General features: G+C 44.2%; 1 protein-coding gene across 9 annotated transcripts in view; it reads right to left on the bottom strand.

Annotated features, from left to right (window-relative positions):
• The window catches only part of NEO1 (neogenin 1), a 178,479-nt gene that overhangs the window by 95,366 nt on the left and 58,548 nt on the right, over window positions 1-24,565 (bottom strand). For all 9 annotated transcript variants that reach the window (XM_036389301.2, XM_036389305.2, XM_036389299.2 and 6 more), the window contains exons 3-4: window positions 12,728-13,003; window positions 7,291-7,444 (exon numbers count right to left, since the gene is read on the bottom strand). In XM_036389301.2, coding sequence (XP_036245194.1) covers window positions 7,291-7,444; window positions 12,728-13,003 — 430 coding nt within the window. The remainder of the gene's footprint in view (window positions 1-7,290; window positions 7,445-12,727; window positions 13,004-24,565) is intronic.

Here is a 24,565-nt window from a genome sequence, read left to right as displayed (position 1 = left end):
GGGTCACTGCAGGGTCACAGCCTCAGAGCTGGGACACAGGACACACAGGGTCACACAGGGACACACAGGGTCACTGCAGGGACACAGCATCGGAGCTGGGACACAGGACACACAGAGTCACACAGGGACACTGCAGGGACACAGCCTCAGAGCTGGGACGCAGGGACCCTGCAGGGACACAGCCTCAGACCTGCAACACAGGACACACAGAGTCACACAGGGTCACACAGGGACACAGCCTCAGAGCTGGGACACAGGACACACAGAGTCACACAGGGTCACTCCATGGACACAGCCTCAGAGCTGCACACACAGGGACAGGGTCATTCCATGGGTCACTCTAGGGACATTCCAGGGACAGGGCCTCACACCTGCACACATAGGGACAGGGTCATTCCATGGACATGGCCTCACACCTGCACACACAGGGACATTCCATGGGTCACTCCAGGGACATTCCATGGACAGGGCCTCAGACCCGCATGCACAGGGACAGGGTCATTCCATGGACATGTCCCAGATCTCCAGAATACCCCTGGCCAGCAGCTGGAAGCACCCAGACCTGCACACACAGGGACAGGGTCATTCCATGGGTCATTCCATGGACACAGCCTCAGAGCTGCACACACAAGGACAGGGTCATTCCATGGGTCATTCCAATGACATGGCCTTGGCCATAGCCCAGGTCCCTGGGATACCCTGGCCAGACCTGCACACACAGGGACAGGGTCATTCCATGGGTCATTCCATGGGTCATTCCATGGGTCATTCCATGGGTCATTCCATGGACATGGCCTTGGCCATAGCCCAGGTCCCTGGGATACCCTGGCCAGACCTGCACACACAGGGACAGGGTCATTCCATGGACACCACCCCAGTGTGGGACACAGAGGAGTTATAATTACACCACACTGAAAATTAGGTTCAACCTTATCAATTCCACAAGAGCAGCTCATCTTTTTGCACTTGCAGCTTCACATGTTCTTAATTAAATGTGATCCAAGGTATTTAGTCAAGAGCAGCCAGAACTGAAGAAAAATGAGGTATTGTAATCACATCATTAAGAAAAAGGCATTTTGCAGCTCCAGCTGGAATGACTGACTGCTTGGAAAGCTGAGGGAAGTACAACAGGAGAGACTTTACAACACAAGGACAGCAGTGCACATTACACAATGTACAGGAACTGAATTCTGTGAGAAGGTAAGGCATCCCTGAGAGATGAAATACTTCAGAATAAGATAGAGGTTATAAGAAATTCAAAATACAGACTCATCAGGTGACAAAGGGTCTGTACAGAACCTCCCCCTCTGACTGGCAAAGGGCAGGGAAGGGTTTCTAACCCAGCCCTTACAACCTGTCTGCTTTTGGTGCTAAATGGGGCAGGTAAAGGTGGCACCTCATGCTCAGTGCAGCACCCTCAGCCTCCAGCCACATCCTCCTCCCCTGCAGCCATCACTGGCCTTCACCTGATACAAATTTGTACATGATTTTTCCAAGTTCCTTCAACACCCAAGTTCCCACATGAAATACCCAATAAACTTTCCAATAAAATGCCAAGAACCCCAAGCAAGGACAAGTTGTGCCTGGATGCTGACCCAGAGCCATTTTTATTTGCAGCTGGAAAAGGAAGACTGGGGAAAAGGGAAGGGAACCTGGTGGCTTCCTGCCTGGCACTCTCAAGGGCAGGAAGGAACTGAATTCTGTCAATATATGAGCATTACAACAATTGCCTTTCTTGGTCTCTATTTGGAATGAATGGCCAATGGACAAAAATCAACCTCAGTGCTTTCTCCATTTGAAATTTTCCTAGAATTACATCAGTAGGACCAATCCTGACCTTCTTGGACAGGTAAATTGTTGGGACACAGAGTTTTGCCTCATCTCACTATTATTTATCAGATAAATACTGATTTATGATCCTACTGTAACTGCTGAGCAAATCATTTAAAAGCAGAGCAAACAAAACCATAAGTGGCATTAGGTGTTAAAAGCATCCAAAGAGATGTCCCTGTCCAGGTGCTCTGTAAGGAAAGCCACACTGTTCCCATGAGAAACACCAGGACTACAGAAAGGCTGCCTTGGAAGAAGTGCAAGGAATTTGAGTGAAGATATGAGTTTGAAAAATCATATTAAGGGCTTCCCAAATGCTGGGAAAAATGTGGCAGGCTTGCGTGGGAATGGCACATCAGACAGGCTCCAAAACCAGGCCTGAAGAAAAACACCAGGGTAAGACAAGCCTGGACCTTGACACATCCATCCATGAAATTTTCAACCTTCTTTTATTATGTAAAAGAGCTGCTTTGGCTTTTTGTTCTTGCAGCAGGGAATGTGCTGAGGGCTGGGATGAAAGCAGGGAGCTGGATCTGCCAGGGACAGCAGCACAGGGAGCAGGGAAGGAGCTGTGCCCTAAGAACTGCCACTGTCACATCCTGAAGGGATGATCCAAGGCCATCAGCGTGTCTGTGGCATTTTGAGGACATGAATGTCCTTTCCAGGAGATCTGCTGTTACCCTCTGAAAGCAACACGTGCCTTAGGGCGCTCCTTTCCCACTGCCAGCCTCTGGAAAAGTTACTGACAGCAGTTCAGATGTTACTAAAACTATTAAAAACTATTCCTCCTTGTCACTTCAGCTTGTCCTAGGGGATCTCACAAACTACTTGCAGCATCAGAATGTTTGTGGGAATTCAGCCACCTCAACATGTGCCATGTTTTTATTCCCTTTGATTATTTTCCTCCAGAAAGCCCAGAGTTGAGTTCAATTTCCCAATAAGTGATTTAGTAGAAGTTTAATGGAAGAAAACAATTAATCTGCCAGACTCCTTGGTGATTCCCTCTGTATCAATCAGCTGTGGAAAAATTCTGGACTTAAAGCAAAGCTGCTTTTATAATAAAGCAAAACATCTTTATTTTGTAAGGACAATGAAGCATTTTCACAAAAGAGTGAGGCAATCGGATTTCAGACACTGGAGACAAAGAATCAGCTTAATAGAAAAGTGATAACATAATTTAAAGTGTCATTAAAAACAACAAAGATTGATCACTCAGATGTCAGGGAAGAGGAAAATCAAATTCCAGCCTTTTATATGCATTCCATCCAGCCCTCACTTGCACCCCATAACATACAATTACTGAGCTACTCTGGATGCCTCACTCACAGGCTCTTTGTGTTTCATTATCACAAAATATAGTGAGCCTTTATTAATTTACTGTAGTCAAACTGTCAGTTATACCCTGAGGTTTGGGCTTTTCTTCCCTCTTTTAAATTACTATTCCCCAAACATCTTATAATCTATTTGCTGTCTCAGTAAGTACAGCAGATAAAATTAGACAGTAAATTAGATTATTTTGTGGGATCTACTACCAGAAAAATCTCCATAATTACTCTGCTATGCTTAACCTTTCCTGAGCTGGGCAAGTGTAATTCACTTGGTACCAATCACTCAGAACCCTGCAAACAGAAATGTGCAATAATGGGAATCTCTCCCATTTGTGGGAAGCACTAAGGAACACCCTGCATTAGGGATGTGGATGTGATCCTACAATCACAGACTTCCTAGAGCAGAAATGAACATGGCACAAGTGCCCTCAGCTGTCATCCCCTCACTGCAGGGAAGTGTTACATGTACAACCATGTTTCTTCAGGAATTTTTCGATTACACGAAATTTTGCTAAGCTGAACAGCAAAAAGCTGCTGCAGAGCTTGCTGGACTTTACAGACATTAAAATGTCACTGCTCAAGTCCTTTCAGTGGCTTAATTTCAGATGAACCATCTCATCTACTGCAGTTTTTCCAGAACCTGTGGCACCTGCATTTGTTCCTTCTCCCACAGACATGTTCCAGGATAAATGAAGATACAATATATGCTGGTGGAGCACACACTGCAAAGTTCTCAGAGCAGATCATCTTCCAGACACTTCTCTGTGCCTGTGTCCCAAGCTCTGGGGACAAATCCACCTGGGCAGCCACCTGGAACTTCCCTTCCCAAGTAAGGAATTGCCAAAAGCACCAAGTGACTCCTGCACTTGCTGAAGAACAGACCCTTCACACAGCAGGATCCTCAGCCAGAATGGAGACTGAAATAAAAAAATATTCTGGGTAAAAAAGGCTCCAAGTTGGTTCAAACCTGAAGAGCCACTCACACCTCCATTCTAACCTTTTGTACCAGGCAATGTTGGAGATTTCACTTTAGGAAGTTTTCCATAAAGGGCCTAAGATTTATTCCAGTAACTTCCCACTTCAGAGCCTTCCCTGCTTCCTTCCATTTCCCTCAGCATTCTCCACATTCCTGGCAGAGACAGCACTGACTTGGAGAGTCCATGGAGCCAATCCAGCTGGAAAAGCAGGAGGATATTCCCAGTGCAGAGCCCATGGATGACATCTGTCCGTGTGCCACCTGCCACCATGGCTCACACACGAGGCTGGAGCCTCCCTTTGGGTTTGGGAGCTCCTAGAGCAGGTTTAGTCTTTTCCTTTCTTTACAGACAGTGGAGATTTGGGAACACTCTAAAATATGAAGGTTACAAGCTGGAGCAGTGAACCAATTCAAGGAAAGCTTCTTAGTCTTTAGTGGCATTCCTTATGGAGAACCAAGAAGTCAGCAGTCTCTCCATCAGAGTTCTTTAAAAATCCTCAAGTTAGTGAGTTCAGAAGGACTCCTTGGAGTTCTAAGAGCCTTGTTCCAATGGAAACTTGGAGCACTGAGTTAGCTTCCACTTCTCACCCAACACCCAAAGCTTCCTCCTCTCACACTCTAATTAATTTGGAAAATACTTTATCACAGCAACTAATTTCACAATATATTGCATTACAGGCTGTCTGAACAACTGCCAAGGCTGCCATCACTCAAGTTTACTCATATTTATCCATTAACATAAATCTTATTGCAGTCTTCAACAAATAATTCATCAAATTTAATCTCCTTCCCTTTTCTCCAGATCTTATAACAAATATTTAATACCAAAACCCCACCACTCCCTATCTTTAAAATTCATCTATTTTCCTATAAATACAGGCTCCCATCCATATTCTCCTTAGGAATACAACTTGAAAGGCAAGCATTCTATTTGGTATTAATTAATTACCACAGTTATGACAAAAGTAAAATAAGGTTTTGTGTAAAACCCTTTAACAAGGGGTCAAAATTAGGGATAACCTCCCCATGCTGTCTGAGTTTTGTTTCTTAAGGGCAGACACACACACAGAAATGTCCCATTATACATGGCTATACCTACAAATATGTATGTTAATGCTTGGGGTGGGGGTGTGCATAAACAAACCTGGGATTTCAGAGCTTTTCCCAGGCAGAAGGGACATTAAAACCTGCCCAGATGAAAAGAATCAGTTTTTTCTTGGGATAAAGAAAATCCATGCTAAGAAAGTTGTACTTTTATATCAAAAGGGGATTTTAATACAAATTAAATGTGATTTAATTTGTAATTACATTAACAGACCATGCATAACAAGCTAAGGTAGCTATTTAGCAACAGTAACTGCAGGCTTTTCTCCAACAAAGAATCTTAATTTCTGGAGATTTTCCAGTTATTCTATTCACACCAATAACACAATAGCTGGAGGGTAAATGGAGTTTAAGAGGTCTCTGTTCTCAGCTCTTTGAATCCCTGCCCTGTTCAGCCACAGTCACAAGCAGCAGACTTGGGAGCTTTGGCTCAGTTTGATCACTTGAAGGAACAATGAAAAAAGTTTACCCCACAGAGGGGAAAAAGATCAAATTTCTACCTTTACCTACCTTAAAAAACTCAAGCCTACAATGAGCACATGTTTCACTTTAAGGAAAGAGCTAAGTGTTGCAAAAAGTAACCTGGAACCCACTCTTGTAACAAAAGGCAAACCGCTAAAAACTAATGCTAAATATTCTGAAAAATCAGGTTAGACTTGGTTCAAATTGTGTACATTTGAAGTTCAAGTATATTTACTAATGTTATGCTCCAGCCCTCCAGAACAATTTCTCACTCTGAGTTCTGAGAAAAAGAAAATACCTGTGAAGCCCTAAGAAGTTATCATGGTAACCTCAGAGAATGAGGGAAGCAAATTCCAAAGGGAATTAACAGCACTGTATTCAGTGGTGGGAAAATCTGGGCTTTATGTCTCAAAAATCAAGAAAATAAAAGGAGAGCTTTAACCTCCCTGTGCCCTGAATGTGCCACAACCTAGAGAAGGACAGGGCATCAAAACTTCCCAAAGATGTGACATGACATCACTTTACATACAAGAACAACAAATTCAGCTCTTGCCAGGCACATTTATTCTGCCATTTCACCCCATTTGATTGTGCTGCTCTAATGAGTCTGCACCAGCTTTTGTAGGGGAGTGAGCTCTTATATTTCTAAAACCCCCTGAATTTAAATCATGTGCCTTCACACTGACACAGCACCATCTCTCAGGGGCTGTTTGTCATTTCCCACAGCAGCCTCCCATCAAAGACAGTTCAAATTACCAGCCCCTGGATTCTTTTAATTTAAGAGTTGCCAAAAGAGAGATATATTATATCCCTGATGCTGCAGAGACTTGAGCATTGTTCTGGCTGCTTTCTGTGTCACAATTTACCTCTCCTTGTTCCATGATTAACTTGGCTCCCCATTAATCTCACTGCTGACTTTGAGGGACATGGAAAACATTCAAATAACTGTGTGAAATCCTGGCTCTAGGAAGCATGTTCATTACATAGACAAAAATGGCCTTGATAAGATTTGTTCTGCTACTATAATATGGATTTCCTACCACATTATCCTGACTATGCCAGCAATGACAATGTATAAGTTCTCACTCTATACATCTCTGAAAGCTCACTGATTTTTTTGCCATCATGCCTACAGTTTTATCATTCTATTTTAATGAGAAAATGTGTCATTTTGCTTTAAACACTTATTCTTCCATTCCTGTGGGACATTCTGACACAGAGTGGACATTTCCACTGCAGAAAGAATGAGTGCAGGGCTTCACACTCAGAATACCCCAAGTCATCCTCCTTTTCCTGCAGTGTCCTTACTCCCTCAATTGTTGCTTCTACTCCAGTGCCAGTCTACAAGTAATCCATTCTTAAAAACCTCCCTGTTTCAGACAAGATTTCTTGGCTTCAAACAGCTGCAAAAAAATACCTTGAGACTGGTTCCAAAGTCTCCCTTATCCCAAGACTGAGCCTTGAGCATTTGAGCTCAGGCTGTGCCCTGCAGGTTCCAAGCCCAAAGGAAGGCGTGCACCAGCCCAAAGGCTGCCTCCAGCGGGATTGCTGCCATCAGCCAGGGCCAGGGCTGGCACAGCCGGTACTCACCCATCGGTGGGGAGCTCCTCCCCGTTCCGTGTCCACCTGACCAGGGGAGGAGGGAAGGCGGCGGCCACGCAGGGGAACAGGGCGCTCTGCCCGGCCAGGCGGCTCAGGGATGAGGGCGGCTTCAGCAGCGCCAGCTTCTGGGGCTCCTCTGCATCTGCAACAGGACAGCACACAGCTGGCACCGGGGGCAAACTCATGGTAAAAGCCACCAGAAACCCTCGGAACGAAAATCCAACCAGCCAAAGAAAATCACAAATGAAACTTCCAATTCCTTTCCTGCCCCTCCGGAGGATTCCATCCCCGCCTCACCCACAGCCTCTCCCAGCCTGGTTTCCATTTCCTCCAGACATGCAAAGTGATTCCCCACTTTTGGGATTCTCACTCTTCCAGCTCCCTGGGAAACTATTCCAGCTCAAAAGTACAGCTCTGAAACTGGAACTTCCACCAGGTAGCAGAGATTTAGGAAAGAAAGGAGCAGGTTTGAGTTTGTCCAGCAAGCCTTAGGCTTCATCAGGGAGCCTCCTGAGGAAGTGCTTTTACACGTTGGAAAATTAAATTATTGCAGCAGTGACTGACCCCAGGTAAAATACAACAACCAAGGAATGTACATGCTGAACAACACAAAAAAATGCCCCACCGCAGCTCTCCATCCTTATGAAAACAGGGAATCCTCTGAAGTGGTTCTACATTGGATTAGGCTGAGTGGGGTTTGTTCCCTTTTCTTCCCACCCTTAAGAAGAAGAGGAGGCATTGACATGTTTACTCAGTCCCTACTACAGGGTGTAGCCTCTGTGTGTGCCCTGCACCGTGCCCAGATGAAGTGAGCTCTACAGAGCAGCAGCACTTGGGGCTCACCCTGCATTGCCAGCACTCTGAGGGCTGTTTGAAGGTGTTATGGCAGCAAAGCTCCACACCTGGACAAAACCTCAAATTATTTCTGGCCCTCTAAAATGGGGACAGAGTATTCTGTACCTACTCTACTCCTGCTCCCTGAATGAAGCACCCTCTGTGTCTCATCACACACATCTTTGGCTGCTCTCTCACTTGGGCCTGAGGTGATACTCACAGGGATTTCAGGAAGTTGTTGTTTTGGTGTTCTTCAGCTCAAAACAGTAAAAATAAAACTGAGTGTTCACAGCACTGAGCTCAAGGCACACATGAGCCCCAAGGCACAACACCAGAAGGTGCCAGGACACTTGGGGGAAGCAGAACAGGTGGAAATGCCATGTGGGAGCTGGCACAGGCAGAGGCAGCCAAGCTCTGAGCAGTCCTGGATCAGCCAGCCCCATCCCTGCAGCTCTGCCCACATTCCTGGCAGGAACTGCTCTGCCTGCCCTGCTGTGCGTGGGGAAGAAGTGACAGGGACCTGGAGCAGCCAGGCTGCAAAGCAGGGGTCCAACACCTCCAGGCAGCCATCCCTACACTGACAGGAGCCAGGGTGATTCCCTGCAGACACACTGCCACTGCTCCAAGCTCCCAGGTAAATGGAAACTGCATCCCAAAGCTAAGTGCCATTTTTCCCTTGCAGTCCTTGTTTGAAAGCACCCACTGTGAAGTGGCAGAGCTCAGAAATGCATCTCTCTGCTCAGTGACAGCCTGGTATCAGCCAAAGCAGAACGTTTAAGCAGCAGAACACTGTCTGAGGATGTCAGTCCCTGGGATGCAGGAGTGTGCTGGGTGTGCTTCAAAGCCTGGGAAGCACTGGTGGGGTTCACTGTCAGCCCCACATCAGATAACCATTTAAATGAGGAATAAAGTGAATAAAGAACAGATTAATCCAAATCCTTCTTTCAAATACTTCTCAGGCCAAACAATCAATTATGGGACTGCTCAAGACTAAGGGAGCTTTCCCTTCAACAGCTTAATCCCACTTTCTAAAAAAGGGGATTTTACCAAACTTCACCATCAATACTTTTGGATTCATGATGGAGCAAAGAAACAGCATCATTTAAATTCCCTAACACAGCTCTATTTCATCACTTTCAGCAAAACATTACAAAAGCAAGTAAACTACAGCTGCAGCCAAAAAGGATTCAAAAGATCAGTGTAATACGGAAGTTTTCAAGAAATCTTCAGTATCCAAAAAAAAAAAAAAAAAAAAAAAATCAGCAAAATCCTCAGCATTTGAAGGGCTACAGAAACATGAAGGCAATCCAAACTACAGGAATTCAACCAATCTTTTCCTAAAGGGCTTTTTTTCAAGCCCTGTATCCTTAGTTGGAGAGGCCAAAGAACTGAATGGAACAGTCCTACTTTAAGCATGATTCATTTCCAACACCCCAATTTCAAAAGAGAGCTGTAACTGTACAAAATGGGGTATTTTACAGAGTAATTTAGTATTCTAAGTAGAGAAGGGCCAAGAAACAGAGCTATTCCTTGAAAGGGACCCCTGGAGGTGCCCCCACCTGCCTCAAGTCCACCTGCTCCAGGTGAGGCCAACCACAGCATTGCCCAGCCTAACCCTGAGAGATTGCCAAGATGGAAACTCATCAACTCCCTCCAGCAGCTCTCCAAGAGTAACAACTGAATGAGAATTCCAACATGGAGAATTCCAATCCAGAAGAGACAGCTCTGGGAACAATTAAGGAAGCCCTTAGGAAACACAGCCTCTATTTCCCTAGTTTGGGAAAGCACAACCCACATTCCTGTCCTATTTTTGGTCACTTTTCAAACCTTTGTATTCAAACAGCTGGTGGTGTCACTGGGAACAGAACACACTGAATGTGCCAACAGTTTACATCAGCACTGGACTTCTGTTCTAACAAAAATATCTCAACATTTCAGCACAACAGGCAAAGCTGAACCTTCCAAAGTAAAATGTCACCTCCTCTGAGGGTTGGAGACTTCCCAAAAGGTCTCATTGCTTAGACAATCAGTTTCCAGAATACTGGGACAATTAAAAGCACCTCAGCTAAAGTATCCCAAGAGCAACAGACTAAGCACCAATTTCTTTGTGACACTTCCACAGGGTTTGAAACATGGGGTTCAACGTGAGAAACTTAGAAATCCCCAAACTTTTATACTCACAGAAACAGTCAATTCCCATTTTGTAACATGTCACAATGGAAGTATATTATTGGGGTTTTATTTTAAGAAGTCTTTCCACAAAATGTCTTAAAAGCTGAACCATTAAATATGGGAAGGCAGCCTGTGAGTGTCTCCAGCCTGTTTCCAACCACTGTGAAAAGCTCAGAGCCTGCGGACAAAGACCCTGAGTTGAAGACTCCCCCAAAGGTCCCAATGTTTAGATGGTCAGAACTTCCTGAATATGGGAAGAATTAAAACCACCTGAGCTTAAGCATCCCAAGAGTGACAGACTAAGCACCAATTTCTTGGCAAAGCTTCCACAAGGTTTGAAACATGGGATTCAACCTGAAAAAAATGTACAAGTCCCCAAACACTTCTACTCAAAGGAACAGTTGGTTCCCCCTTTGTATCACGTCCCAATGGAAGTGTATTACTGGCAGCTTTTAAATTTTTTTCCCCAAAATGCCTTAAAAGCTGAAGAGGAAAGCAGCCTGAGAGTGTCTCCAGTGTCCAGCCATGAAGAGCTCAGGGCCTGGAGCAGCTCAGTGCAGAGAGCAGCAGTGGCAACCTACAGTAAAGGCAGAGCAACCCCAACGAGGGGGAGGAAGTGATGCATCTGACTCCATGGATCTCAGAGGGCCAAGTAATTACTGTATTATACTGTATTATTCTATACTATAGAATCACTATACTACATTACACTGTATTACATTACATTATACTACGTATATTTATATATATATATTATATAAACATTATACTATACATATATATTACACTATACTACCTTACTATTATACTGTACTATATTACACTGTATTACATTATATCATACTATGTATATCATATATATTATATATCTATAAAAATACATATTATGTATACACATTATACTATACATATATATTACACTATATTACACTGTATTACTTTATACTATGTATGTCATATAAATTATATATAATATATATAAATACATATAATATATAAAATATATATTATATATACACACATTATACTATACATCTATATTACACCATATTACATTACATTATGTATATTATATATATTATATATAAAATATTAAAAATATATAATATATATAAAATATATAATATATACAAACATTATACTATACATATATATTACACTATATTCCATTACTATTATACTATACTATGTTACACTATATTACATTACATCTAAACTGAATCTGCACAAGCACCCAACTCAAGTGCCCAAAATCTTGTGACTCTCTGCTGACTGACAGCCTGCTTGGCCCTGACAGGCCAAGGAAAGAAACCACTCTCACTTTGGGTTAACAATCTCCATATTGCATTCAACTTTGGCACAACACAGGAGCAGCCAATGAGATAAGAATTGTTTTATTCATTCTTTTCTCTGCATCTCTGTCACTGTGATGTTTTCTGAAAAATCCCTTCACCTGGATTTCTTCTCCTGGGAAGTTGAGAAGCCTCAGAGAAAAATGTAGATAATAATTATCTGATTGCTTCTCCTGTGTTTGCTGCTTTGGAATGTGGTCTGGAGGTTGTTTACCAGCAGGTGCATGTTTGATTGGTTCCATGTGAATTGTTTTAACTTAATGACCAATCACAGCCAGCTGTGTCAGACTCTGAGGAGTCAGTTACAAATTTTCATTATCATTCTTGTCAAGCCTTCTGACGTATCCTTTCTTTTTCTTTAGTATAGTTTTAGTATAGCATTCTTTAAATATAATATGTAGAAGCCCTGGGGGGACATCTCCTAAGTTACACCCCATTGGCTCCTTCCCCTGTTCCTATGTCTGAACACAGGTGTTCCTGAGCCACTCCCTCCCATTTCCCTGACTGGCCCTTATCCTTGTACTGCCCACTTGCTAACTTTGAAAGCTGATTCTCTCTAATATCATCCTAATCATTACGAAGCTATGAACCAGCATTAGCCTTTCAAGCTAAAGAAAGAGGACTCTCCCCCTCTTTAATGGAATGCCTCAACTAAACCCCAGCCCCTGATTTTTTATCATGCTTACTTCATGACTCACCTTCTCCTTAATCATCCAACCTAAACTCCTGTTGTTGGGATCGATAAACCCCCATCTAACAAACCACCTATCGCCCCAAGGAGACCAAGGGCAGCCAGGAGACCCCTGGGGGAGAGAGCTGGACCTTGGGGGGTGTGTGGGTGTGGGACTGGAACATCTCACCACACAGCTGAACTCAACATCTGTGGATATTATGCAAAGGCCCTTTCTGCTTCTTTACCTTGCACGTTACTAGCAGCAATTCAGGCTGCAACAATAATAGAATACCATAAAATAAGAAATCAGCCTTCTGAGAGCATGGAGCCAGATTCTCATCTCTTCCCTCGTCCTGGGGACCCTCACAAAGAGCACGCTTCTCTCGGGTGGTACCTGGCAGGACTCGGAGCTCGGCCTCGTCGCTGTACTTGGGGGCGCCGGGGGTGTCGAGCAGGCAGCGGTAGAGCCCCGCGTCGCTGTCCGAGGCGTTGCTGAGCAGCAGGGCCCCCCCGGGCAGCTGCAGCACGCGCGGCTCCGGGGCCAGCGCCTGCCGCTCGCGCTCCCAGCGCAGCAGCGGCGCCAGCTCGGCCGTCACCTCGCAGCCCAGCACGGCGCTGCCCCCGCGGCGCACCCAGGTGGGCTCCGGCTGGCTCGTGAACCTGGGCAGACCTGCGGGCAAAGGAAAGGAATAAAGGGTTGGAGATGTGCTGAGCAGGGCAACAAAGACTGGAAGTTCAAGTCAAGACTCAAGAATGGAGTTTTGGAAAAGTTAAGATGTCGTTGTGAAAAACGCCAATCATTTGTTTTTCAAATGGTAAAAGTTTAATAGTAATAAAATGGTTATAAAAATAGCAATATAAGTAGAGTAATAATAATTTGGACAATTTGAATTAGGACAATATGAGACAACAGAGACAAAGAGTTAAGGACATCCAGGTACCTTTTCTGGGCAGCACAGGCCCAAAAAAGGCCCCACGTTAACAGAGGATTAACCCTCAAACACAACAGCCTGTTGCATATTCATACACCTCATCCATGATGCATAAATTCCATTCAAACACAGGATTCTGTCTGGGCAGTGTCAGCTTCTTCATCTTAATCCTAAAGGTGTCATCCTGCCCGAGCAAGGTGGGAAGAAGTTCATTTCCCCTGATAATGGAGCAATAAATTCTCTTTCTCTGAAAGATGTGGTGTCCTGTGGCTGCTCTCAGTGCGAGTCTTTTTTTAGAAAAAAAAGTATCCTACATAGCATCGTTTCTATTTTAATATTATGTTATAACCTAAAACTACATTTAACACACTACTTAAGAGAATTAATACAGCATAACTTTCTAACACAATATATAATATTCATTTTAATATTTGTGAAAAGCCAATCAAAAAATACACATTTTTCACATCACTATAGGACACGAAATAACACGACGTGGACACGTTGCTGCTCTCAAGGTAAAAAGGGAAGTTTATTTTCTGACTCTAACATTTATAGTTTTCTAAAAGAGACAGTGGATTGGAGGGTGACAGTGCCACCTCTCCAATGACACTGGACAAACCAACAGTCCATCAAACTTCTCCTCCTCCATAAAAGAATGCAAAACAATCAGTTATTTACAGAAAGTGTGTGAGAAAGCTCGTTACAAGAATGTAAACATCAAAAGGCTTAGAAAATCTTAAAAAATCAGGGCGACATTAAGATGCTCTCCAACTCTTAAAAAACCTTAACAGCTGACAGGACAATCCTAAACATGGATGGTGTAAAGGCAAACAGACCAAATAATCACAGAATCCTGGAATGGTTTGGCTTGGAAGGGACCTTAAGGCTCATTCAGTCCCACCCCTGCCATGGACAGGGACACCTTGCACTACCCCAAGGTGCTCCAAGCCCTGTCCAGCCTGGGACACTTCAGGGATGGAACAGCCACAGCTCCTCCAATGCAGCCTATAAAACACCTTCACTTACCCAAAAGCCTCTGTACAGGGCCACAAGGTAAACACTGAGGTAAATATTTGCATATGAACATTCCCAGTGTGCCTGAGACTGGAGTTTCTCCAGGGCACACCACAGAGCTGACCCAGCAGTGCTGCACAACCTGTGTCACCTTTTCCATAAAAATGTTCTCCAGAAACACCCAGAGCCCATTTAATGGCTTCACAGTTGGGCTGGGGAAGCCAAACCTTGGAGGAGTTGTGGGAAGAGCTGGGGACACAGCTGGAGCCACAGCTGAGGCAGCCAGTGAAGCTGGGGACACATCCAGGACAGGGAATAGCACAGGACAGCAGTGAGGGAAGGGTGAGGTACAATCCTGGAGCGGGCAGGTCAGAGGAGGAGGAGGGAGAGGAGGAAGGGCAGCTTTGGGTGTCACCCTGGGAAACCAGGGTAGAGCATGAGCCTGAAAAATTGGGAATGAAGGCAGGGAGTTGCACATGGAAATGGGGAGCAGACAGGGAGAGCACTTTAGTTTGGTTTTTTCTTACCACTCAAATGACTTTAGTTGTCAAGAAATTAAATTAATTTTCCACAAGTCAAGGTTGTTCTGCCATTACAGTAACTGGGAGTGATCCCATCTTGACTCAGTCACTTTAATCTTATTTCCTCTCCATCCTGCTGAGGAGCAGAGTGAGGGCACAGCTGGATGGGCAGGCAGCCACAGTCACCCCACTCTAAGCATTCTGCACAGGAAATGATCAAATCTGCCACAGTTCAACCCCTATTTTCACAAGTCTCACTTAATACCTATCACAAATGCACTGGGAATGCACCAGTAGAAGGACTGATCCTACAGGACAGCAGACTGAATCCTACCAGAGGAGAATTCATATATCCTAACATTTAGGATTAGGATTTATATATCCTGACATGCAAATCACTTCTGTCCTGTCAAGAGCCTTCCATAATCCCGTACAGCTCATCTCCAACTGTTACAGATTTTCTTCCCTCTCTGAGTCCCACCTGGGGACTCCTTCCAGAACTTCATTCCTCCAAGAAAATTTGTTTCTAGTTTCCCCTCCCAGAGTATTTCCAACCAACTTGCAAGTCCTTTGATCTTGACCTTGTTTTGGTATTATTTTGCATCTTTGATATTTATCCATCAGTCCCTCCAAGGTATTCACAGGAACAAAAAATCCAACTTCTTTCTTTCAACTTTCCTTCTGCTTAATGAAGCTACAATCTTTAGTTTCTCTCCCTCAATCCCCAAACATCCATTGACCTTTAAAGATGCAGAATGCTGGGATAATTTTGGAAGGAAGGGACCCAGGCAGAGCAGAATCAGCTACAAGGTCAGAGCTGGTAACTTGGGGATTTGTCCAGTCAGACCTCAAAAATCCCCAAGGGGTGGAGACTGCACAACCTTTGGGCAACCTCTTGTACCCCATGGAGCAGAGCTCCCTCTTTAAACCCAGCCAGAACCTCCCTTGCTCCAACTGACCCCAATGCCTCCTGCTCTCCCACCAAGCACCCCTGGCAAAAACACAAACCCCAGTGCCCAGAGTCATTTAAGATCACACACATCCACAGAAATACAACAAAACTGCTTCTCTGCCTATTGAAAGGATCTTCCCCAAAGATGGAACCATCTCAGTGGCTCTGCACAATCCATCCTAGAAGCCAAGGGACCTTTTCCTGTCCTGAATCACCCCTCCCTCTGTCCCAGCACAATCCCAAGGTAGCTGTGCACCTGCCTGATCTGCACACTGTGCTCACAAGTTCCATCATTAGGCAGTCTGGAGCATTACTTAATTCTTCCTGTGAGACCATGGAGGCCACAGCAAGGGTACCAAGGTCTCCTCCTTTGCCACACTCACTAATTCAGTGGGTAAATAAGTTGTTCTTACAGCTGATGAGGCTGTTAACCCTGAGCCTCTGAACTGCAGGCTCTGAAGCATCTGTCCTTTCTGAAAATCTCCTTCTTGACAGAACCCATTATATGTTCATAATTACCTCTGATTCTTATCTCTCTCAATATTCTCATTTATTAAGAGAGCATATGAAGCATATGAAGCCAGTTCTTTCCCCATCCTGGGAGGGAATCCTGGGTCTCCCCCTTTAGCCAGGTGACCCTGTGACACTTCTGTTTTCACCTCACCTTTGCCATCTCTGCTCCCAGCAGCTCCCACTGGTACAGCCCCACACTGGCTACTTCAGGCACAAGCAGGAAAGTTCCTGGAGGACTGAAGCCCTGCAATTCCTCACATACAGCTCAAATATCCTTTAATTTTAATCCCTGACAAGTGCTGTTCATTTCCTGGACAGGACAGACCTTGTGCCTTCTGTTGTGTGCAGGTGCTCCACTGAGGTTAAATAAGCTTTATTCAAGATGCTTTCATTACTCACTGGAAATGAAATTACAGTTCATTTTCCAAGTCATCTTAAATGCCACTAAAACCTGTATTTCGTCATAGTCCTGTGTGGTTTTAAAATATACATTTTAACCTAGCCTATAATTTTGTCCTAAAGAGTAATTTTCTCTTATTCTACAATTATTGGCAATTTGCACTGCTTAAAAGCCTCCACTGTGGAGGAGGACCCTTTGCTTTAGCTAACAAACAACCACAAAACAATCATGATGCATTACAAAAAGCACTCCAAACCCAGGCTTTAATTGCTATTAATTTGGAGATCTGTTTATAAATCCAGGAGCAGGTCCCAGAATGCTGGCACACCTCCTGCAGCAGTGAGCCACTAGAAAATATCCTTTCATCTCCCAGCCCAGAACCTTTCCATTACAGAGCTGCTCTCTTCAAAACATCAATTATCAACTTCTAAGCCAGCATTTCCTCAACTTTCTATAGTCATTTTTAGAGGCATTACCATGTAAGCCAATTCAATCTAGTTAAACTACAAACACTTTTACAACTATTTTTAAAGTTAAGTTTTTAAAATGTTGATACTTTTCGCTCAGTGGTTGGTATTTCCCAAACACTTCAACCACGAAGGCTGAGCAAGAAGTTCTAATGATGAGTAGAGTCCCAGGATGGTTTGGGGTGGAAGGGACCTTAAGGCCCATCCAGTGCCACCCCCTGCCCTGTGCAGGGACACCTTCCACTGTGCCAGGGTGCTCCAAGCCCCATCCAAGGTGGCCTTGGGCACTGCCAGGGATGGAAGGTCACTCCTAATTGAGGGAGCAGCCCCCACTCCTCAGCCATGTGGTGCAGGACAATCAGTTGAAGACATCAGCCCATCTTTCGGTAAATGGATGTCATGATAAATGACACTTTGGGCTTCTGACACTGAAGACAATTTTTTCGTGTTTGTACACACATTAATCATTCTGTGGCAGTGCACATACATTAGGTATCGATTTCAGGACACCAAAGGAAAATACTACTGACCTAGCAAGAATGCAGGTTAATAAACTAAATTTAGGAAGGATGATTTTCCATTTGGAATGCTCTCTAAACACAGGCAGGAGAGCACATAAGCAACAGTGCACTCACATGCACATAACAGGGATTAGATGCATCCCAAACCTCTCATTTCTGCCAGGACAATGCAAGTGGCAGAGAAGGTGGGGAAGTCAACTCTGTGCCTCTTTTCTCCTTCCCTTTTGTTTCTTCCTTCCCCTCATCCAAGCCCAGAGCAATGGTAGGAATGTGAATGAACAATCTATTAATGCAAATGTGGTGCATTCAATCAGCATTCCCAGTCTCAGCCTTACTGAGATTTGTGGCTCATTGTCTCCATTTCTGAAAAAGATGTGCCTAGAAGAGCAATAATTCCCAGGCTCCTAGAAAACACAGATGGTTAAAATTCTGGCTGTAGTCTCCTGCCCTCAATGGAGCCAGTATTTCATCTCCTGGAGTCTGCAGAATCAGGGAATTCACTGCCCTGAGCCAGATGCCAATCCAGTTCAGCAGCCTCCCTGCAACTGCAGCCAGTGCCAATCATATACAAGGAGACTGAAAGGAAAAAAGCTTCATTATCAACCATTACTAAATAACTGGCTCACTTGAGTGCAGTAACTGCAGAGTCACACCTGCCTGAGCTCTGGCTGCAAACCCTGCTCTGGTTAACGTGGGTGCCATGGCCATGCACAGCTCAACCCCCCAGAGCCCTACCAACCCTTTGGGACCCGTCTCAGCACATCAACACTGCAGAAGGGAAGGGAGAGGTGAGAACCATCTCTTCATCTCTAAGGAAGAGAAAGCTGGGGAGGAATCCCCTTTTCCTGCCTGGGGCAGGGCTGTAGGAGTGGCCACAAGCCTCTGGGAGTTTTCCTCACTTGTGTCCCCTCTGTTGCCACTGCTCTGACTGGAATTTAGGATGACACTTAGTACAAGCATTAGACTGCTCTAAACACACACATCACATGTTTGTGCAATTAACATTTTCCCAAGGCTGGTTTCAGGTCTTCTTGTGACATCTCGATGTGCTCAGCAAATGTTTTCTGTTTTTTCCCCCATTGCTACTGCAATATGGAAAAAGCAAAGCACAGGAGCAGCTGGCAGGTTTTCCATCCTGTTCCCTCCTGGATACCATCTGTGAAAAGCCTTTGCTGCCCAGAGTCAACTTTTATTCAAGTTTCTCCTAACTTACCCAAGTCTAAAGTAACTCCAGCAGCACCAGCTCCAAACATTCCACCCTACAGCTTCTTCCACTCTCCACCTGAAATTCATCCAACTAGTCTGTGAATGATCCCACAAACTGCTCCCAATTTTCAGCCACTTGAATTTTCCCCCATTCCTGTCTGCCTGATCGAATTTGAACTCATGACAAATCCATAACTGTAACTCCTTTCCCCAAAGAGCCTCTTGGGAAGTGTAGAGATTTCAGCACCACGAGGAGGTCCTGGAGAATGGGAACATGATCCCCTACTGTTAGGACAGCTCCAACATCTGCTACCCTTCAGCAGCACAGCCATCACAAAGATGCTGCCTATTTTGTTAGTGCATCAGCTCCTCACCCCAACCCTGCTAAAAAATTAATAAGTCCAGCCATCTGTGGACACTTCATTAAATTATCACAGCTCCTTCTCTCCAACATTATTCAGCATCATTTGTTGGAGTGGCAGAGGTGTGAAATGGCTTAAAATACACTGCTGCTAATGAGCCATATTTCATGGATCTCACTGGCACATGGAGCAGACTTTGTAATTACAAACAGTCCTGCAGAACACGAGTCCAGCAGCACCTGAATTAGGAAAAGGCCAGATGCTTCCAGTCCTTGCTACAAACACCAAGCAGCACATCATTCCCCCCCTTGCTTTAGGCAAAGCAGACAGGGGAGAAACAACCAAAAATCTGGGCAGGAGACAGCTCCTTGGGGAAGGGATGGGGATTTTTACAAGGATTGTAACAGGGAGAGAGGAAAACCTAAAAAATGTCCTTGCTGGGTAAACAGAGATAGGAAGTACATGGAATACAGAACACAAATGAGAAATGTCAGAGCATAACCACAATCCTGACCTGGTTGAACACAGCCATGACAGCATGGTATGTGCTGATTAAAAACAGTGTCCCTTGGCCAGAATGAGAGCAAAATGTCACTGGACACATCAGTAACACCCACAGACACAGGTGCTGTCACTGCAGTGACACACCAAGTGACCAGGTGGCACCTCAGAGCTCTTCTGAACAAACAACTGAACTCCCCATGTCCCAAGGCCCCTTTCAAGCTCAATTATCTGATGACATGGGCAAGGTCCACAAAAAAACATACTGAAAAATAGCAAAATATACTGAAAACCAGCAAAATATTGGAGAAAATATTGTCCAGCCTGGCCTTGGACACTTCCAGGGATGCAGGGGCAGCCACAGCTTCTCTGGGCAACCTGTGCCAGGGCCTCACCACCCTCATAGGGAACAATTTCTCCCCTTTATCTACTACATATCCAAAAATTTTAGAGGGTGTTGGGACAAGGAAAACACATCAGCAAATATGATGTTCTACCTGGCAAAACAAGCAATTCCAAATTCTAGTTAGGTGATATCAAGAGGAGATGAATAAATTATTTCAGAAATGAAATGGGAGCAACAACATCACTGAAAGAAGATGTTCAAAAATACAGAGGTCACCACTGACAACCACAACTCCAAGAAAAGCAGTGGGAGTGAGGTGGGGATGTCTGTCCATAGCACATGGTCAGGCTCAAGAGGTGCTGCAAGGAGTGGCAATTTGAAATATAAAAGCTTAAGAAAACCTGTGTTTTTCAATAGGAACTAGTTTTAAGCAAGCAATTAAGAGTCTCTTCACCTGGGCTCTGACTTGGTTATTAGATCTCAATGAAGAGTTTCAAAACAAGGAGTTCACATTCCCTGCAAACAAAGAATAGATCTTCTGATGGAGGAGGTGAAATAGCATCATGAAAATTGGAGACAGGACTGGCAGTCCAAGGGCCAAACAACACAAAAGCTCCAGCAGCAGCAGCAGGAAAAGCTGCAGCAGCTAATGAATCTGACCTCCACAGACACCAAGAAACAGCTAAAACAACATTCTAATGCCAGAAAAAATGAACTGAGGGCATGCAGACCATGGAGTCATTTATTTGCTGCTGCTGAAGATCATTCTAATAGCAAGACCAATGAAACCCCTGTGGGATTTCAAGAGAAGCCCTAAAGATAAGGCACACAGATTGCCTCATCATTTAAGGAACTTCAGGTCTTCATCAATAGACTGCCTAAAAATAAGAAGCCTACAGGCTCACAATTACTCTTCCTAAAACAAAATCAAGAGCCATAACAAAAGAAGAATAAGATCCGAGGGTTGTGGTGGAAGAAAAGAGCTTGACAGGTTAAATAATTTTAGTTCCAGGCGAGGCTATCAATTACGGAAGCTCATGTGAACAAGCTATTCAAAGAAGATTAATGCACAGAGAGGACTGTCAGGATAAATTTATCACAAAACTGGAAGAAAGGAAAGATCTGAAAAACTTTTGCAGGCAACTCTATAGACAGTGACAAAGACAGCTGGTACCTGACAACAGGCATTTAGAGACAGGAAATAAGCAACAATTTCACTGCAAACTCCTCGGGATGCGTGAATGGCAAAGAAAGCCCCAAAACCAGGGTGCTTGGAGGCTGACAGAACAGCAGACAAACACAAAGCACAAAGAACTTTTACAGACACAAACATGCGGCTCAAAGAGGCGTCTGGAGACAACAAGGGTGCGTGGCAGGATAAAGGCAAACACTAAAAGCCGTATAACTGCAAATTATCCAACACCAGCACAGCCCAGGTGGCATCAGCACACCACTGATCTCCCCAGCAGCTGCTGGCCATGAAGCTCAGAGTATCAGAACCAGGTTTTTAGAGGTCTCTCCACAACAGAGCCTTTCATTGCCTAATTTTTATTCTGTTTTTAAGAGCAGACTGACAATGCATTTAAGCCAGGGCCAACTTCAGAAGCTGTTACAGAAGGAAGAGGAACACCTTTACAGAAACATACAAATTATCCAGAGACATTTCCCCATGTTCCCCCAAAATAGGGGTTTCTATATGCAAATGAATAGGGCTTGGAGAGTTAACAATTTTTAACATCTTTATTCCCCGCATATTTATGTGAAGATGAAATATACCCTATGCTTTTAACAATGTTACCAAGAACTAACCTCACTGAACTGAACCCTAGCCAATGTCATAACTTAATTTTTCCTTATTCTAAATATTTTTCCTCCAGTTTGTTTCCTCTTCAGGGTCATTGAACTTCATCTTGAATTTTTGTTACAGAAAAATATAACATTAATCAGAGATACCCTTGTGCCTTGATACTTCTTACCCTTGCTGCTTTTGTGTCACCCTTCACTTAGGGCAATAGCACAGCTTCTTATTGTTTTCAAAAAGCAATATTGAGTCAGCCAGAAACCTGAACAATGCCAGCACCCAGAGCCTCCCCTGTACACTAATAAAGCTGAAATCTCTTGCTGATTGCACACAGGAGCAGGCAGGGAGGGAGTGAAGAGCACAGGCTGCAGATGTAACCATCACTGTGCTGACAGCTCGGGATTCCGAGCGAGCCCCGTGCTAACTTGTCAAACAGAATTACACAGGGATTGCTGGTGCTGACATGCAGAGCAGAGAGAGAGAAAAATCTGATCTGAGTCAAAACATTAACAAATGAGAATCCAATCTAAACAAAGTTCAGCCAAGTTTCTAGTTCAGGGCTGTTGATGCACCATCAGTATGGTGTCACTTTGTCCTTGTCTCACCATCCAGACCCCCCAGCCGAGTGTCAGCTCACGGGATTTCAGGGATTTGGTCCCAGCTCCCTTCCACCAAATCCCTGCTTCTCCACAGATTAACTCTATCACCTGCCATATTTTCAAAGGCAAAGGTCAAGATGGAACATATGCTGCAAAGAGCTCCCATTTCTCATGATTTACAGTAAGTTTATATTATTCTGAAGTACATGAACATAACTTTGCCTATGAACTACATGCACAAAGGATATTCCCTTTGCCAGTTACAAGACTTGCATTGCACAGCACTTGAATAAATTTCAGTCTAGAAAGCACAAGGTTTTTTCTGAGCACTGCTGTTACATCATTACCAAAGCAGGAAGCTCAGGCACGAGTGCCACACATCTCCCTGTGCCCCCTCTGCTCCAGCCTCAGCAGAGCCTTTTGTCACCCTCCAGCAAGCACAAATAAGCTTTAACTGGCTCACTGACCCACAGGATTCAGGACAGGGATAGTATTAGTCACAATGAGCTGCTGGGTTTGGTTTGATAGAAGGTGAAATAAATTTGAAATATAAAAGCTTAAGAAAACCTGTGTTTTTCAATAGGAACTAGTTTTAAGCAAGCAATTAAGAGTCTCCTCACCTGGGCTCTGACTTGGTTATTAGATCTCAATGAGGAGTTTGAAACAAGGAGTTCACATTCCCTGCTGTGGGCTTTCCCCAGGATTCCAGTGATAATCCAGCTGCAGGCAAGTCCTGCCCTTCTCTGCCCTGGACATGGCAAGAGACTCTGGTATTAAATCCCAATCTGAGACTAAAAATTTATAATAGTTTTGAACCTGGACCTTTGCCTTCAGTCCAAGAACTGCAGACCAGTTCAAAGGCTCACATAGATTTTCTTTGCTACTTTAACTGGACAAATGGGAACTGCAAGAATTGAGAATGACAAATAACAGAGTATTTATTGTCTTAAGTGTCTAAACTCTCATACTTTCAGTAACAGCTGACAGAACCTGTACAAACTGCAGTTGTGTTAAAACCACCTTTGCCATTTACCTGTCATGAAGAAACGCATTTTGATCTAAGCCAATTTATGAAAAACACAGATGCTTTTTTCATAGAAAAACAGATTTCTGCAAGGAAAATTTATCACCCATGTCACTTGCTGGCTAAGTGCTCTTAAATACCCTCCTCTGAAGTATCTCTGCTCTGAGGTTTTTTCCAATTCCAAGATACAGAATGTTCTTTATTCACAAAGATGAGATCAAGATTACTTTTTTTCTCCTTGCTGTTAAAGGAAATGTGCAACCCTGGATAAAAATGTGCTGTTATTCCTAAATTAACCCCATCTCTGCAGAGCTGGGACAGTTTGTTCTGAGCTTCTCTCTCGCTTTGGGATGGCACATGGAGTCTAGTGAGAAATAAAACACTGCTCAGCTGCAATCTTTAGAGCTTGGCAAACTTCTCAGAGGACATGAGCAAACAGAACCAAATATTCTGGCTACTTCTGTGCAGCTCCTTGTAGTTATGGTAAAAAAAAAGCAAAGATAAAATTTCAGCTCAAATTAATGTTTGAAAAAAAATCCTAATCTCTTCAGCATTAATTATACAGAAAGAAGTGATTGATATGCAATAGCTAAGCACTCTAACAGCCCAGAAGGAAACACAGCACACCTCTGAGGCTGAGCTTTGCAGAGCTCTACCTTGAACTCCAGGTCCTGCTCCCTCCCACAGGCTGTGCTCAGGGAATGGCCTGGATAATGATTTTATGGCCTGATAATGGATAATGATTTCTTGGTCACAATTTCACCCACTGCCTACCATCCATTCTGTAATGGATACAGAATTCCTTATCTCTACCTGCCCTCCTGGTCTGCAGCACTTTGGTGCATTATAACAAGTAATACTTGAAATTTATGGTAGAGAAATTCTTTATTAGCCCATGGAGAAAAGGCAAAGCGTGGGGATCTGGAGCTGGTGTCACGAGCTGCACCAGAAGCAGGATCAGACCCTGGCATCACCTGGCTCAGAACTCAATCAACTCCTCCAAGCCTCAGGAACCACCACAGCCCATGCAGGCCTCCTGCAGCTCTCCAGCCATCAGTTTGGGAGCCCCT

Source organism: Molothrus ater, chromosome 13 (assembly GCF_012460135.2).
Source record: "Molothrus ater isolate BHLD 08-10-18 breed brown headed cowbird chromosome 13, BPBGC_Mater_1.1, whole genome shotgun sequence".
NCBI classification, from domain to species: Eukaryota; Metazoa; Chordata; class Aves; order Passeriformes; family Icteridae; genus Molothrus; species Molothrus ater.
The sequence above is the reverse complement of the archived record's forward strand: the minus strand, read 5'-3'. Positions and strand labels throughout refer to the sequence as shown.